Source organism: Bos indicus, chromosome 25, assembly GCF_029378745.1.
Source record: "Bos indicus isolate NIAB-ARS_2022 breed Sahiwal x Tharparkar chromosome 25, NIAB-ARS_B.indTharparkar_mat_pri_1.0, whole genome shotgun sequence".
NCBI classification, from domain to species: Eukaryota; Metazoa; Chordata; class Mammalia; order Artiodactyla; family Bovidae; genus Bos; species Bos indicus.
In genome coordinates, this window is record NC_091784.1 from 11,593,708 (window position 1) to 11,610,465 (window position 16,758).

General features: G+C 46.1%; 1 protein-coding gene across 1 annotated transcript; it reads right to left on the bottom strand.

Annotated features, from left to right (window-relative positions):
* Positions 1-2,238: 2,238 nt before the first annotated feature.
* Positions 2,239-14,455, bottom strand: RSL1D1 (ribosomal L1 domain containing 1). Its single transcript, XM_070779678.1, has 9 exons — positions 14,278-14,455; positions 11,354-11,493; positions 9,434-9,572; positions 8,401-8,549; positions 8,212-8,313; positions 6,083-6,176; positions 5,869-5,994; positions 4,719-4,991; positions 2,239-2,933 (listed from the first exon to the last, which is right to left on the bottom strand). Exons 1-9 carry the CDS (start codon positions 14,374-14,376, stop codon positions 2,607-2,609), a joined length of 1,449 nt encoding a protein of 482 aa, XP_070635779.1. The 5' UTR covers positions 14,377-14,455; the 3' UTR covers positions 2,239-2,606.
* Between the last annotated feature and the right edge of the window lie 2,303 nt (positions 14,456-16,758).

Below are 16,758 nucleotides of genomic sequence, written 5' to 3' on the forward strand. Positions count from 1 at the left end.
GCTGGCATTAAGGGGCTGGCATCGAGTGAACAGGCAAGAACAGTGACTGATGGAGGAGGAAGAAGATAGTAGCATTGAAGGATCACCAGCAATAGGAGATGGAGGGTGAGCTGCAATTTCACTCACCCCTGATGTTGGCACAGGTTCTGGTTCCTTGCTAGATTCAATTCTATCCACCCTCTTGCTTCCAGACACCCTGGGCTTGAAATAAAGATACCATACTACTGTATTCTATATAGTACTGTACATAAAAGCACAACTACTCACAGAAGATGCACACCTGACAATATATGCCAGGCACGTGAGCCACCTTATGTGACTGCACTTGCAAACACACAATCCCACCTTGAAAGTTCGGACTTGGAGGTTAACAGGTCATGGTATTTTCAAGGCCCATCCATGTGGAATGATGTATCAGTCGGTCATGCCTTTTTGTGGTTTAATAATATTCCACTGAATGGATATATTACATTTTGTTTATCTATTCATCAGCTGATGGACATTGGGTTGTTTTTACTTCTTCTCCATTATGATAATGCTGCTATAAACATTCCAAGTACAAATCTTTCTGTGGACCTATGTTATTAACGTCCTTGGGTGTATACAAAGGAATGGACGTGGTTAACTCTGTTTTATGCCGTTTCAAAAAATGACCAGTTTTCCAAAGCAGCTGCACCATTTCATATTGCTATTTGCAATGCATCCCGATTTCTTCATATCCCTCTTGTCTTTTAGGGTCAAGTGGTGTACCTTGTTGTGGTTTTGATTAGCATTTTCCTGATGACTAATGATGATCATCTTTTCAAGTGCTTGTTGGTCATCTGTGTATCTCTTTTGGGCTAATGTCCATTCTGATCCTTTGCTCATCTTAAAAATTGGATTGCCTTTTTATTTTTGAATTATAGGTTTATGGTCTTAAATACACCTTCCTATAGAACCTAGTTTCTATGGGAAGGTAAACAAATCCATTATGCTAAACCCTGACATTAAATGTAGTATCCTCACTTTAAACAGTCTAAAAGGACAACGGAGTGAGAAACTGTGTGTTTCAAAAGCTTTCATGATTTAAAAACCTGGAGAACCACCTAAACTCATTCTTTTAGTCGTCCTATTCATCAATGATGTGATCTTTGAAAGCATGCCTTACTTTGCCCTTTCTGTACTAGTGACTACATCACTTACTAGAGACGTACAGTTCAGTCGCTCAGTCGTGTCCGACTCTGTGACTCCATGAATCACAGCACGCCAGGCCTCCCTGTCCATTACCAACTCCTGGAGTTCACTCACACTCACGTCCATCGAGTCAGTGATGCCATCCAACCATCTCATCCTCTGTCGTCCCCTTTTCCTTCTACCCCCAATCCCTCCCAGCATCAGAGTCTTTTCCAATGAGTCAACTCTTTGCATGAGGTGGCCAAAGTACTGGAGTTTCAGCTTTAGCATCATTCCTTCCCAAGAAATCCCAGGGCTGATCTCCTTCAGAATGGACTGGTTGGATCTCCTTGCAGTCCCAGGGACTCTCAAGAGTCTTCTCCAACACCACACTTCAAAAGCATCAATTCTTCGGCACTCAGCCTTCTTCACAGTCCAACTCTCACAGCCATACATGACCACAGGAAAAACCATAGCCTTGACTAGCCAGACCTTTGTTGGCAAAGTAACATCTCTGCTTTTGAATTTGCTATCTAGGTTGGACATAACTTTCCTTCCAAGGAGTGTCTTTTAATTTCATGGCTGCAGTCACCAACGTACACTCCAGTTCAAATTCAGTGGAAGTACCTGCAAAGTCAATTTACTGCCTCAGATATGTTTGACGATGACCTGAAGTTTTAGTCTTTTCTCCTGAGCTTCCTCCCCTAGGAAAGTAAGTCTATGTAGGGTGAGGAGTAATCTGGAGGAATAAGGAAAGGCTATGGGAAATAAGTATTTTCTCGCCTCCAATGTGCAGGATTGGATCCAGGGCTTCTCTAACTGATGATAGTTAATTTCCCTCAACAAATTCATGCTAATTTGGTGATCTGGAACCTTGGGCCATGGAATCAATTATTTTATTTCTGATTCAAGGGTCTTTTCCAAGATCCATCTCGGCATGGGGGCCATGAAACTGGAGTTGGTCACCAGTTCCATGGCTGATTCGCATGTAAGTCCACCAGTGGCCTGCAGACAAGCTCTGGATACATCTGCACAAATTACTGTAATGGAGCTGTCAAGTGAACAAATGGTTGAAAGCAGATGAAGTCAAGAATTATCTCATAGGCTTTATTCAAGTAAAACACCGACAAGATCTGGAATGCCAACAGTGTATCGTGAAACAAATGTGACACTTTAATAATAAAAAACACAACCACGAAGAAGCACTATACTTTCCCTCTATTACATTAGCAAATACACAGAAGAAGAACAAAATAAATGGACCTACTTCCAACCACTGGTTCTCATACACCCATGAATATTTATCAGAATTACTTGCGGAGGTATTAAAAAATATACTGAAGTCCAGGTAGGCCTCACTCTGAGGTTGCAGCAGGGGTCACAGTCAGAACCCAGGTATTTTTTTTTACAAGCTCTTCGGATAGCTGAGTTTCCTGCTGGTTGAGTCTCTGATTTTAGGTTGACTGGGGTACTTTGGGTTTTTTGGGTCGCTGTGTCAGGGTACGGGGGGCTTTTTTCACAGAGCTACTAGCAGTGGTGAAGAACTTGGCCTCTGGCTTTTTGGGAGTCTGTCTTGGGTCTTTTTTCCCCAGGGAAGAGTTTCTTTCTTTCTCCACCTCTTCTTTGACTCTGGCCTTCTTCCCTGGGCCTTTCCCTGGGGTCTTGGGCTCTGCAGCTATTGGGGTCTCCAGGGCTGGGGAGGCCTTTCTCTTCTTCCCACGAGCTGTGTTGGGACCAGGACTCTTTTTCGGAGACTTCTTTCCTATTGCAGCTTTTTGTATCTAAGAAAAAGAAAAAGGGGGGTGAATATGGGCCAGACTACTAACAATGTAACCAAAAGAGCTTCTGTTCTTAAAATTTAGAGAACCCCTAAAAGGCACACTGCAGCACAAATTGTAAGGAACGGCTTTTCCTTCTGCCTTGCAAATGTTTTGAAAGGCAGCTAGCTGCATTTCATTATTAATGACTGTAGAAAAGGACCCTAGCATTTTCTTGGTGCAATCAGCGGAAAACCATCTTTTCCTATGGCTGGGGCTAAGGGCTCCGGGAAGCACACGTTGGGAGCACAGCAGGGAGACCTGTGACCTCATCCTGACTTTTCTTCACCCCCAGGAGTAAATTCCCTATATGTGTGTTAGGGCAGTGGGTTACCCTGCTGAAAACCAGGTTGGTTGGCTGGTTATCCAGTTAAAACCAACTGTGGGGCGTGTTAGAAAAAAGTGGGGACTGTATTCCAGGCTGGGACGCCTGGATTTTCCAAACACCCTAGATGATCTGAGGACAACATTCCAGCAATGGATTGTGTCCCACACAGAGAGACAATATAGACAAAACCACCAAAAGGACTTTGTTTCTGACGATATAAAACAACAGACGGAAATTTTGAAAAACATTAAAAATATGATGAAACTTTCGTATCTTTCCCCAAATTTCCTAGGTGGTTCAAAAGGGACACACACTTCTACACTCTTTTCCAACCATGCTGCACAGCTTATGGGATCTTAGTTCCCTGACCAGGGATCAAACCCGGGACCATGGCAGTGAAAGCGCCAAGTCCAACCACTGGACCTCCAGGGAACTGCTGACACTTGAATACTCTTGAATCGTATAACCCCGGCAGCGATGCTTTCCCCTCCAGCATATCACCTTCCAGTCACGTTAAAACAAATACAGCTTACTTCTAGAAACAATTATACTGCTTACAGTAAACATACTAATCATCAACATTAATTTCAAGTGTATTAAAAAAATCTCAATAGCACTGTGGGGATACTTTAAAAGGAATATTTTCACTAACAGAGGAAAATTATAATTCTGTTCAAAGAATTTCAACAGAATTTGAAGGATTTTAAGGATTACTGTTACGAAAATATACCTAATAGGTAAAATGCAGGGACAGCCATGGGACAACCCTGACGGGCTATGCCCAGAGAGGCTGTGAGTCTCCCAGACGTATGGCGAGGGCCACCCTCCAATCTCTTAAAAAGGACCCACTGCTCCCTTCTGACTCTGAGGTCTCTCCCCAATAGCTGGATGGATACTCTGAATGAAAACATTAACAAAGCACCCCAAAATAAAAAAACTCAGTTCCTTTAAACAACCTCCTCTGAAACCCATGAAGTCAGAATTCTGTTAAGAGCCACGCAGGGCCGAGTGTTTACAAAGGTGTTAGAGGCAGGACCCAGCACCCAAGTTTCCCCTCAGGTAAGTTTTCTGAGATCAATTCTGTGGTGACTGAGGACTCACCTTCGCAAACGGAATCTGCTCTTCAAAACCACAGGCAACATGGTTGAATTATTAGCATTATTAATATGGCTGAGTCTCCCTTGATTCCAAGGTACATGAAGAAAGCCTTGGCTGACTACAGGTCACTCCAATATTTAAAGAGGGGGGCAGAGTCAGTCAGAGGTTCTTGGGGCTCACCCTGGTATTTTTCATCCCTTGCTTCACAAATTTCTACAAGAGCTGCCTCCCAGGTGTAGCACTCCCCGTCCCTCAGCAGTGCCTGCCGGCACACGTGGGCCCCAGAACCCATCCACAACGGGAACCAATATTAATGAAAATACCTTGGTGCTTCCTGCAGCTGGAGTTTCCTTCAATGGCACCAGCAATGGGATTTCATCTTCAGAATCATCTTGTGCTTTAGGAAGGGCGCTCACCCCACCGGTTTCCTCCTGGGGTGCAGGGTCCTGGGTTGGAAGGCCCCCAGTTTTGGGGGCCACTGCATCGGTTGTTGGGGCAGGTTTGGCCTTTGCAGCCTGCTTCAGAAGCTTCTTTTCTTTCTTCTCCTGCTGTCTTTTAAGAGCTCTTTCTGTCTTCTTCCGGCTTTTCTTTGACACCTCCAAAAAGAACCAAGTGTAATTTTAAAGGTGGAATCTTCTTAGCACGTGTAGTCAGGTCTTTCGTCAGCTCCTGAAAGGGCCTAGACCTGCACAAGATCCAAGCAAACGAGCCCCACTGCCACCACTTGAAACCCAACTCCACAGCTAAAGATGCATTTTATGTGGTGAATTCTATCCAGAACCTGGGTATGTGAAGCGTGTGGTCACCGGCTGTGTGGAAGTCAACTTCGTCTATAGGTCGAGTTATGAATAATTCGGAACTGTACAGTATGTGTTGTGAAATAGCTGGTCTTCCATACACGCAGGGTTCCATATCTACAGACTCAACCAGACGTGAATCAAAAATATTCGGGGGCGGGATCCCCAAAGTTCAAAACAGCAAAACTTAAATTTACTGCACTCTGGCAACTCTTTACATAGCGTTCACACTGCGTTCGTATTATAACCTAAAGATGATTTAAAGAATACAGGAGGATGTGTGTAGCTTACCTTATATACTGGACATTGTTGTTCAGGCATGTAAACAAACAAACCAAAAAACCACTCACTGGACACATGGATGAACAGGGCTGGAGAAAGACTGAATCAACTAGGAGACTGGTCCAGCCAATAACAAAAGGGTCCACTTTCTCTCCTGCCACTTTTCACAACAGTACCAGCAGTACTTAAAACCCACACACCAGAAGCAAGAGGCATGTCAGCCTCAAGCAGTCTTACATTTTGCCCACAAATAACCAAGTACTCGACAGCCTAGATTTTGGGTTTCCTCTTCCTCTCAGCCTCTCCTGCAGGTTCTTCTGAACCTCTGTTCTCTCTTCTTGGGCTGTGCTTATAGACATGATGAAGCCTGTCCAGGATATGAACTTCTACTAACCTTTTTCAACAGGTCTCGTGTGCGGAGTCCCTTGGCTTCACCCTGACTGCTGACAAAGGAAGAGAAGACAGGCAGGGAAACCGACCGCTCAGTCTTCACGAACAAGAGCTTCACGCTCTCCCACTTCTAAAACAGAGAGAAGAGCAACGTCACCCGTAAGGGTTTTGCTTCTTTAATATGAAGGACTGACTGTGAGGCATCTGCAAGACCGTACCTCTGGCAGTTTCTGCGAGAGACTTTTCGCAACAGCAACGACATTTTCAACGATGTGCTGAATCGGCATCCCCGTGTGACCGATGCGGATAGTGCTGGAAAAGCATCCGACACAGAGATGTGAAAATGTAACTTGCTTCTCAAAATAAAGCATAGGCTGGTATATGACAAACAGAAGTACACAACTCAAACTTTTTTTTTAGGGTAGAAACTCTAAGATCTTCAGGTCCTCCATTTATTTTAAGAGAAAATGATCATCTTTCCTGTTCTAGAAGAAACACCTTCCTCCTGAAATATCAAGAGCTGATTAGCCACTGCTCTCTGGTGACCTAGATGGGAGGGAAATCCAGGAGGGAAGGGGTACGTGTATATGTATGGCTGATTCGCTTCACTGTATAGCAGAAACTAGCACAACTTTGTGAAGTAACTATAGTCCTGCCATCAAAATAAGAAGTGACTGAGGAGCTGGCACATAATTGTGTGAGGTTGGGAGGGTCAGTGGGGAGGGCCACAGGAAATTCTACCTGCATTCTAGAGAACACAGGTCCCCGAGCCAGCCCTCAAGCTTTGCTGAGGGTGATAACCCCCGATGGTGGCTGCTCTGGAAAGGATCCACTCCCAGGAGGACCGCTTGTTATTTTTATAGCCCCACTGCCCTGACGCAGCATCAGCTGCTCGTGGAATAGCATATTCTGGCCGAGAGCAAAACTATCTCCTCAGCTGAAGCAGAGGGCACCCACGGGCCAGTGGAGAGTCCAAAAGCGCCCACAGCTCAGCCACCAGGTCCCCTGGTCCTGCCAGCTCCCACTCTCCCTGCCAGGGGAGCTGACAGGCAGGCTGGCTGTTGGTGGGGTATCTGCAGAATGAGGGTGACACGGGCTGGTGACCCACCTCTCTCAAACCAAAGAAGGGGCTCGCCCATCCTGTGTGCCCACTGGCACCGACCTGTAACCACACCCTGAACCAGGCCTCTGACCCTCAAGCTAACTGATTCCCAAAGACCACTGCTTTTATGTCAGCCTATGGGGGATCCAGCCTGCCCATCAACTCTACTCAGCTGCTTAACTCACCCAAGTAGGAGGGTTCCCACCTGCAGGCAGAAGATGACACCAGAGTCCATCGGTCTCCCCAGCCATGCCCTGCTCTAACTCGCCCGGAGACACTGCTGAGGGCTGGCCTCCCTGGTGAGCCTGTTTTGTTATGGATGTGACTACTGGGTCCACATGGGCTTCTGGGGTATCTCTGGGTGGAAAGGCTCTACAGCCCTGCCCTACTGGCAGCCGCTCATCCCTACACCACAGATGTCCCAGTCATCAGATTACGTGTTTTATGAAATGATGTTGAATTATGTTCCTCCACACAACTCAAACTTAACCATCCCTTCAAGCACTCAAACTCAACCTGCTTCTCAGTCTAATTAAAAAAAAGAAAAAGGCTGAGCTGCTCTGTCCACCTGAAGGCTGGGATGCAGTCACTGTCCTAAAAGGTCTTTGGTGGGTGTGGGGATTCCACCCAGCTCAGCATTCCAGCAAAGAGAAGCTCCATGAGACCATGCCGAGATATAAGATGGGCTGGTAAAACAGGGGAGATGCAGAACTCACTTCTCAAGAAGTTAAAGCAAGACTGAAGTGGGCCTTGACTTTAAAGGACAAATGATGCTGGTCAACACAGAAGCCCAGAACTACTAACATTCCCTAAGCATCGGTCTTATTCTTCTGTTTTCCTGAACATCTGGAGGTGCCCTATCCAATACAGTAAGTCAGCAGACATGCCTTTTTAAATTCAGCTAAAAACAAGTGAAGTTGGAAATTCGGTTCTTCAGCTGCAGCAGCCACATCACGAGCTCAGCACCCATGCGTGGCTCATTCTCCTGTGAGACTGCACAGCCACAGACCGTCTCCAGCACTGGGGAAAGTTCTAGGGGGCAGCACTGTTCTAGAGAACTGCATACTTCTAAGGAATGAATTTTAGTTTATCTGAAGAATCTGATTTCATTAACACCATCTTATAAATGTTTATACAGCCATCGCTGTTGTTCAGTCACTGAGTTGTGTTCGACTCTGCAACCCCAATAAAACCATTACTAAAGACAAAATTAAACAGAGGCACACATTCACACCTTTTACCTACCTGCAAGAGCCGCTCTTAGAGATGTTTAAGACAGTTCCCCCAATGCAGTCGTTGATCTCTCTAGATAAAGTCTTGGACTGAAGGTTTACAGATACTGGAACCCTAGAACAACACAATGGCTCTTTACCGCAGCACATAACAGCCATAAACATCACGTTACTCAAGTCCGGTCACTGCTGAGAAACTTACTTCTTTCTGTTGTAGAAATGCCTCCCCAGATGTGAGGGCAAGAGCCGCCTGATTCTGGCATCTGTAATGAAGAAGTCAAAACTACCCAAGAGGCGGAGCTTGGCTTCATAGGCTTTATATTCCTTTTTTAAAGTTCGGAAGGGGATAATCTAGAAAATTTAAGAAAATGTAAAAACATGAATATACAAAATAGAAACAGACTCAGTGACACAGCAAACAAACTTATGGTTACCAAAGGGGAGAGGGGAGGGGAGGGACAAATTAGGAATTCGGGATCAACAGATACAAAACGATATTGTAAACCAACTATACTTCGATAAAAAAGAAAAAGGAGAAAGCAAGCAGAGAGGAAAAAAGAGAAAGTATAAAAACACAAAAAAACTAAGAACCTGGAGAAGAAAAAGAAACACAGGGACAATTTGTGTTTAGATTCTAAAATGCCCTGGAGTCACAGCTGCGTGGACACGAATGTGCCCAAAACAGCGCAGGCACTAGACTGACCGCTGGGGACACAGAGGAGTGAGCGGGACCCTCGGCTAAAGACACTGCACCACCAACCACAGAAACGGCGAGCAGCGCTGAGCCAGAGGCAAACCCAGGACACCCCGAAGGAGAAAGGAGCAATTTAACAGAGCAACCTTCTGTAAAATCTTCAAGACAGAAACATCACTGATGCTCATGTAGAGATCTTAGGCCAACCAACCTCAACAGATCATTCGCTACAAGCTGGAGGGAATATGCCCTACCCAAAGCCAATGGGTAAATTAAGTTAAAAATTAAATTCCCAGGAGAGGAACATGTACTAGGTAACGTATTACTTGTCACTTCAACTGAAATCTTTTTCTTGGGGGGGTCAGGCGCAGGGGAGAGCCAAAAGGCATGAGGGATCTTAGTTTCCTGACCAGGGCTCAAACCCAGGCCCCCAGCAGTGGAAGCACAGGATCTTAACCACCGGACCACCAGGGAAGACCCTCCTATCACTTCAACTGAATCCAAACTTTAGTTGCCTTGAAAATATTAACCTGCTCCCTACCTGAGAAATGGTTTTGATCCCATGGTTGTTTAGAAGCTTCTTATAATAACGTTCTGTCTGTTCAGAGCTTAAATTTGGTTCATCTTTGGTAAATAAACAAACGTCTGCTAAATCTGATCGAATACCATGAGGCAAAGACCTGCAAAATACATGAGACAGACCAAGGAATAAAGCATTATAACTGATCATATATATGTTTATATCCCACAGAATACACAATAAATCCAATCATTTCAATAAACTTTATCCATGGTTTTTAAACAAATAAGCTACTGAGCACAGCACACACGTACGCACAGTTTTCAATGGTACAGAAAAGTTAAGATTCAAATACTAAATCACCACAAATATCCACAGACCGAAATACCATTAACATTTGGGACGCAATTAAGAGTTAAAATATATCAAGGACTCTCAAAATAGTACAAATGTAACTATTATTTGGCCACAACACACATGGCATTTTAATTCCTTCCAGGGTTCAAACCTATGCCTACTGCATTGGAAGGTGGAATCCTACCCACTGGCCCGCTAGGGAGGTCTGATCATTATATGTTTACTGTATATACACATGTACTATGAAGCACGAGAATAATCCAGTTTCATCAGGGCAGTTCTGGTTCAGAACGCTACCTTGCAGAAACCTCTGGGCTCCATAATCATAACTCTTAAGAGCTGAAACAGAAAAGAGAGCAAACCCACAGGCCCCAGCAAACATGCATTATGCTGAGTCTCAAAAAGGGCAAAAAAGGCTTAGCTCGGGCGCTAGGTCTGTGTGTCCTGAGGAAACATTTCCTTAGTTTAAGAGGTGAGCAAGCCACAGCAGCAGGGCTTGGACAATGAGACGGCAAGTGGCAGAAATCACCAAGAGGTGAGCGGTTGGGAAAATAACCTGGACAATGTGAGGGCCACAGTGTGGAATAAACAAAGAGCACGCCCGGATATGCGAAGCAGGAACTAAAGCAACATGGCTAGGGCTGCTCATGGCTATGAGTTAAGAGAGTCTGAGGGTTACAGGGGTCTTCCCAGTTTGTGATCATTCTTTAAAAAAAAAAATTGTTTTTAGATGTCTTCAATGACTTTATTACAATGTTTCTGTTTTTCGTCTTTGGCCAAGAGGCATGAGGGATCCCAGCTCCCCAATCAGGGATCGAACTTGCACCCCCCAGCACTAGAAGGTGAAGCCCTAACCATTGGACATCTGGGGATAACATCTCCAATCGCAGTTATTCGTAACCCCTATCCTCCACTCTTATGGGGGAAAGAAAAGCTACCCCGCATCTTGCTTTCTATAACAGAGCAGCTAGCTTTGGAAATGAAGGATTCCACAGAGAGGCAGGTTACCAGACAGAATATAGGACACCCAGTTAAACCTGAATCATTTTTTAAGTATAATTATGTCCCCATGCTACATGAGACCTACTTACACTAATAAAAAAATTCCCCCGTATTTTTATTTGCTAAGTCTGGCATCTTTGACCTAAGAGTTCTAGCAATAAGAATGTGTAATCTTCATGGGTTTCTTTTCTGTAAGGAATTCACTGTCAAATTTTTAATAGTCTCTGTATATAGGAACGAGTTTAGCGCCTCAGTAATTTTAACTTGGAACTAGTTGGACATGGAAAGATAACAGATTCTATGAAAATATGAAAGCTGTTTCATTTATTCTAACTTTTGTCCTCTCAAAAACCAGGTTTTCAGATTCAACAGAACTGAATCTGGCTTTGGTCAAATCATCCACCAATCATTCAGAAAACTGATGGAATTTTTAGAAAATTTAAGCATGTCTAAATCCGATGGTTTTCAGATCAGATATTTTGAGTTTACAAAGTTTCCACCAAAAACTAAGTTGACAGCTGTTAAAGTTCCACGAAACAGCCAAGCAGTTAAGACCAGCAAAAGTAGAAAACAAGAACTTACAATCTGACCCTCAGTTCTTTACTTGGAATTTTCCATAATACCACCATTAAAAAGAAATTTTCATTCTCATTCAGAAGTAATCCATTTGCGTTTTTCCTGGATCTGGAATGTGCCAACAGAGCCTCCACTGCCTTCTTAACCTGCAAAGTGGAGATACACAAGTGAGTCAAATTTCAATTCAATTTAGCAAAATTCAAAATCTAGCCCCTCCCCAGAATTCGCCCCTGCTCAATTTCTATTTTCACAGGTAATCTCCACAACCATACTCATCAAGATTGTGTAATCTGTAAACAGAGGAATGCAGCCACCCGAAGTCCAGCGGTTAAGACTCTTGAGTTTCCACTGCAGGAGGCACAGGTCCCCACAAGGCCAAAACAAAACACTAAGTGGGAGCACGCTTCCCCTGCACTCAACAATGAAGGCAGCAAACCCCATAAAAGCACAGTACATCTGCGTCTCACACTTGCTGAGTGCCTATCATGCGCCAGGCCCCCCCGGCCCCCTTGTTTTGTTTGCATCACCTTCTCTGATCCTGGAGAGCAGAGCCCATTTTTAAATCTGAGGAAGTTACCAAGGATCAAGCGACTTGGCCAAACTGCAGGGGTATGTGTATACATACAGCTTATTCATCTTGCTGTACAGCAGGAACTAATACAACGTTGTAAAGCAACTATACTCCAATAAAGATTAATAAAAAATAAAGCTTTCTAATTTGCAGCTTTATTTCTAACAAAGCCTAATCAGAATGTTAAAGGGAAAAGCAGTCCATCCTAAAGGAAATCAGTCCTGAATATTCATTGGAAGGACTGATGCTGAAGCTGAAACTCCAATACTTTGGCCACCTGATGCCAAGAACTGACTCACTAGAAAAGACCCCGATGCTGGAAAAGATCGAAGGCAGGAGAAGGGGACGACAGAGGATGAGATGGCTGGATGGTATCACCGACTCAATGGACATGACTGAGTAAACTCTGGGAGTTGGCAATGGACAGGAAGGCCTGGTGTGCTGTGCTTCATGGGGTCGCAAAGAGTTGGACACCACTGAGCGACTGAACTGAAAGGGAAAACTTGGTAGGACCTTAAAAAAGCATTCCTTTAAGAATACCCAGAAGGAGCCAAACCAGTCGTGTGGTTTTCAAGGTATAATTTGGGCCTGTTTTAGAGACATTCCCTTTTCTCTTGCCCCACTGTACTGCTGTTATAAGGTGATTCCTTTTGTGTTCTGATACCTACTCATCTTGTGAAAAACTTAAAACATTTAAGCAATGTTAAACTCAGAGAAGGGGGCAGCAGAGGATGAGACAGTTGGATAGCATCACTGACTCAGTGGACATAAACTCCAGGACATAGTGAAGGACAGAGGAGCCTGGCATGCTCTGGTTGGACACGACTTAGTGATAGAACAACAAAAACTCTGTGAGGCAGTTCAAAATGGAGTCACAGGGGCCAGCATGAACTTCCGTATCAATTGTTTTAAAACATCTGCTAGCAGTTTCCCTGGTGGTCCAGTGGCTAAGACTCTGTGCTTCCAATTCAGGGGCCTGGGTTCCAACCCTGGTCAGGGAGCTAGATCCACATGCAGCAACCAAGAGTTTCCACATGAGGCCACTAAGGCCCAGATCTGTCAAATAAATATTTTTTAAAAACCTGCTGTAACACTGAAAGTGTCTCAGAGTGATAAACTGAGAGTGTTACTTTAGATGAGAAATTTGATGGGCAATGTGTGTGGGACAGAAGGAGCAACTGATAGAACCATAACCCACTCCCCTGCAGTAACTGTGTGTGCTAAGTCTCTTTAGTGGTGTCTGACTCTTTGGAACCCCATGGACCCACCAGGCTCCTCTGTCCATGGGATTCTCCAGGAAAGAACACTGGAGTGGGTAGCTATTTCCTTCTCCAGGGGATCTTCCCCACCCAGAGATCAAACCCTGTGTCTCTTAAGTCTCCTGCACTGGCAGGTGGGTTCTTTACCACCACTCCTCAAAAAGGGACCCTGGAGCCGAGAGACGTGATGTCTCCTCGCTGGACAACGAGTCTCCATGCTGCTGAGAGCTGGTGCAGACGGATACTGCCGGAGGCCTTGTTTCAGTAGGAGCCTGCTTCCCTCTCGGGCTTGTTAAGAGACCAGCTGCCAGACTGCTGCTTGTGCTGCGACGCCTCCTCCCAGGACTTCTCCTTGGAGGCTACTCTGTGTTCTGCGCTAATCATTTGCAATCAACTAAGAGATTTATCGGAGAAGGCAATGGCAACCCACTCCAGTACGGGACGGAGGAGCCTGGTAGGCTGCAGTCCATGGGGTCGCTGAGGGTCAGACACGACTGAGCGACTTACTTTCACTTTTCACTTTCATGCATTGGAGAAGGAAATGGCAACCCACTCCAGTGTTCTTGTCTGGAGAATCCCAGGGACGGGGGAGCCTGGTGGCCTGACGTCTATGGGGTCACACAGAGTTGGACACGACTGAAGTGACTTAGCAGTAGCAAGAGATTTATGAATTATCAGAAACAAAAGCAAAAAAGGCAAACGGCAGGGAAGCAGAACCAGGTGGGCCTCACTCCAGGGCCCCAAGGTATATCTGAAATCCAATTCAGGATCAGGGACTCGCCTGGCGGTCCGGCGGTTAGGACTCTGAGCTCACACTGCAGATGGCACGGGTTTCATCCCTAGTCTGGGAACTAGAACCCCGAAAACCGCGCGGAGCGGCCATTAAAAAAAAAAATCAACTCAAGAGAGCCAGGCCGCAGGGCTGGAAGAGGCGGGCATCTAGCCGGCTGTTTAAGGCAGCGGGAGAGCGGAGGACACCGCGAACGAGCGACCCTAAGCCCAGAAGGCGTCCGCACCGGCGCGGAGCCCGCCCTCGGAATCCGCGACTCACAAGGCCTCGGCCGCCCCGCTTCCGAACTCCCCGCCCGGGGGCCACTCACCTGCTCTTCGTCCAGCTGCTCCGGGCCGGGCGGGGTCTCTGGAGTCGAAGCTGAAGTCTCGGGTGAGGTCGACGGCGGGTTAGAAGCCGAAGCCTCCATGTCGGCCTCACCGCGTGGAGACTCGCGTGCCTACCCGGGAACTCGCTCTCCGTGCGCACGCGCGGACACACGCCCGTAGCCGGAAGCTGGGAGGCGGGAACCGGACGCTCGCGTCACTTCCGGGAGCGCGGGGTCGAACGCTTCGGCGTCGCGGCGTCAGAGATTGGCGGGCTCGAGCAAACTGAGGTAGGTTCTCCCTTTGGGATCTGAGTCGCTACGATGAGGGGCATAGATGCCTCTCTCAAGTTTTTTCAGCTCCCGGTGTCTGTGAGGCGCGGGGAGCTGCGTGGCAACGCCTGGCTCTCACTCTTCCACGAAAGCGGGCGAGCGCCCTGAAGCGGAAAAGGAGGCCGGTCCGCCCACCCGGTAGGGCCACCCGCTCTGGGTGGACCCCGACTTTGGAGCAGGAGGCGCTGGGCGTGGGGAATCTGGCCCCATCACCTACCTGCCGGGTGACCTGGGGCGAACCCCGCCGCTCCCCAGCCACAGGCCTTTCCCCGCCGGCTGGTGACGGTTCCGTGCACGGGAAACACCGGGCGAGTCGTTAAGCGGTGTGGGGCCCGAAGCCGGGGCCGGTCTCCTGAGCTTCGAGTTTCACAGAGGCGGGAGGTAAGAGCAAGTGCAGCTAACGGTGCAGACTGGAGAACGGGAGAAGGCCCCTCTCCCTCCCCGCGGCCCCACAGGTGACCACTGCTTACCTGTTTCTCCTGGAGCTTTCCAGGGATGTTCTACGTATGTTTGCTGCTGCTGCTAAGTCGCTTCAGTCGTCAGAGACGGCAGCCCACCAGGCTCCCCCGTCCCTGGGATTCTCCAGGCAAGAACACTGGAGTGGGTTGCCATTTCCTTCTCCGTCTACGTATATTTAGGAAACTTATACTTTTTTCTCTTTATGGATGGTTGGGCTTCAATTTAGGTTTTTTTTTTTTTTTTTTTTTTAAGACAAGTAGTAGGCTCTATGCCCATCGTTCTGTACGTTGCCCGTTTCTCTTAAGGTATCTTAGAGGTTGTCTAAGTCAGTACTTAAGTCTTTGCCTCTTTGTTTGTTTGTTTTTACAGCCATATGGCCTTTGACCACGGAGGTAAACCAGAGGTTTTTTTAGGAGCTTTTTGATGGATATTCAGGATGGCTCGTTTTGCAAAGAGCTATAGATACATGTGTATGTATGGCTGAGTCCATCTGCTGTCCACCTGAAACTGTCACACATTGTTAATTGGCTATACTCCCAATACAAAATAAAAAGTTTAATTAAAAAGATTAAGTACAAACTACTGTACATAAAATAGATAAGCAGCAAAGAATTACTGATAAAGAAATTAGCTGAATCGCTGTGTTGTACACCTGAAACTAACACTATTGTAAGTCAAATATGTTTCTTAAAAAGCTATGAAATTTTGAAAGGATGGGAGTGGGATGCTTTCCATGTCAGTTGCTTTCAAGGAAATGCTCCTTCCTTATTGCCAAAGCTGAAAAAAGGGGAGTTCTGCTGATCTCTAATACTGACTTTGTCTTTAAAAAAAAAATTATTGAAATACAGTTAATTTACAGTATTATGTCTCGTTTTGTCTTTAACCAAAAACTTGTAGGAAAAATGTTCTAAACCTTCGGCACCAATTCCCACTTGCCTGTTTTAGAATCTGGAATTCTAAATGGAATTCCAGATTGATCTGCTAGCAGATTGGAATTCATTTTAACATGATAATGAGCTGTTACTTTAGGCTGCATGTACTGTGTCTCCTAGTATTCTGAAAAGAACATTGGGGCTGCCACATGTTGTGTCACCTGAATTCAAGTCCAGAGCCAGACTTCCAGGCCAAGGGAGCAGTGTGAATTCAGGCAAAAGAGGATGGTGGTGTTTGGAAGTAGTAAGTGGCTGGAGTAGGGATGTGCAGAGGGGAGAAGGAGGAGATGAGGCTAGAGTGGGTAGGTTAAGGAATTTATTATCAAGCTGAAGTTTTATATTTTGGAGAAACCATACGGATACAAGGTTTTTGAACTGGTCTCAGGGAAGAAGAGAAGGCAATGGCACCCTACTCTTGCCTGGAAAATCCCATGGACGGAGGTGCCTAGAAGGCTGCAGTCCATGGGGTCGCTGAGGGTCGGACACGACTGAGCGACTTCACTTTCACTTTTCACTTTAATGCATTGGAGAAGGAAATGGCAACCCACTCCAGTGTTCTTGCCTGGAGAATCCCAGGGACGGGGGAGCCTGGTGGGCTGCCGTCTATGGGGTCGCACAGAGTCGGACACGACTGAAGTGACTTAGCAGCAGTAGCAGCAGCAGGGAAGAAGAGGAATTAGTAATGAATTAGACTTTAGGAAGGTTGATCTTTCTGTGGTATTGTAGTGGTTGAAAGAGTCACATGCCTACAAATTGACTGAAG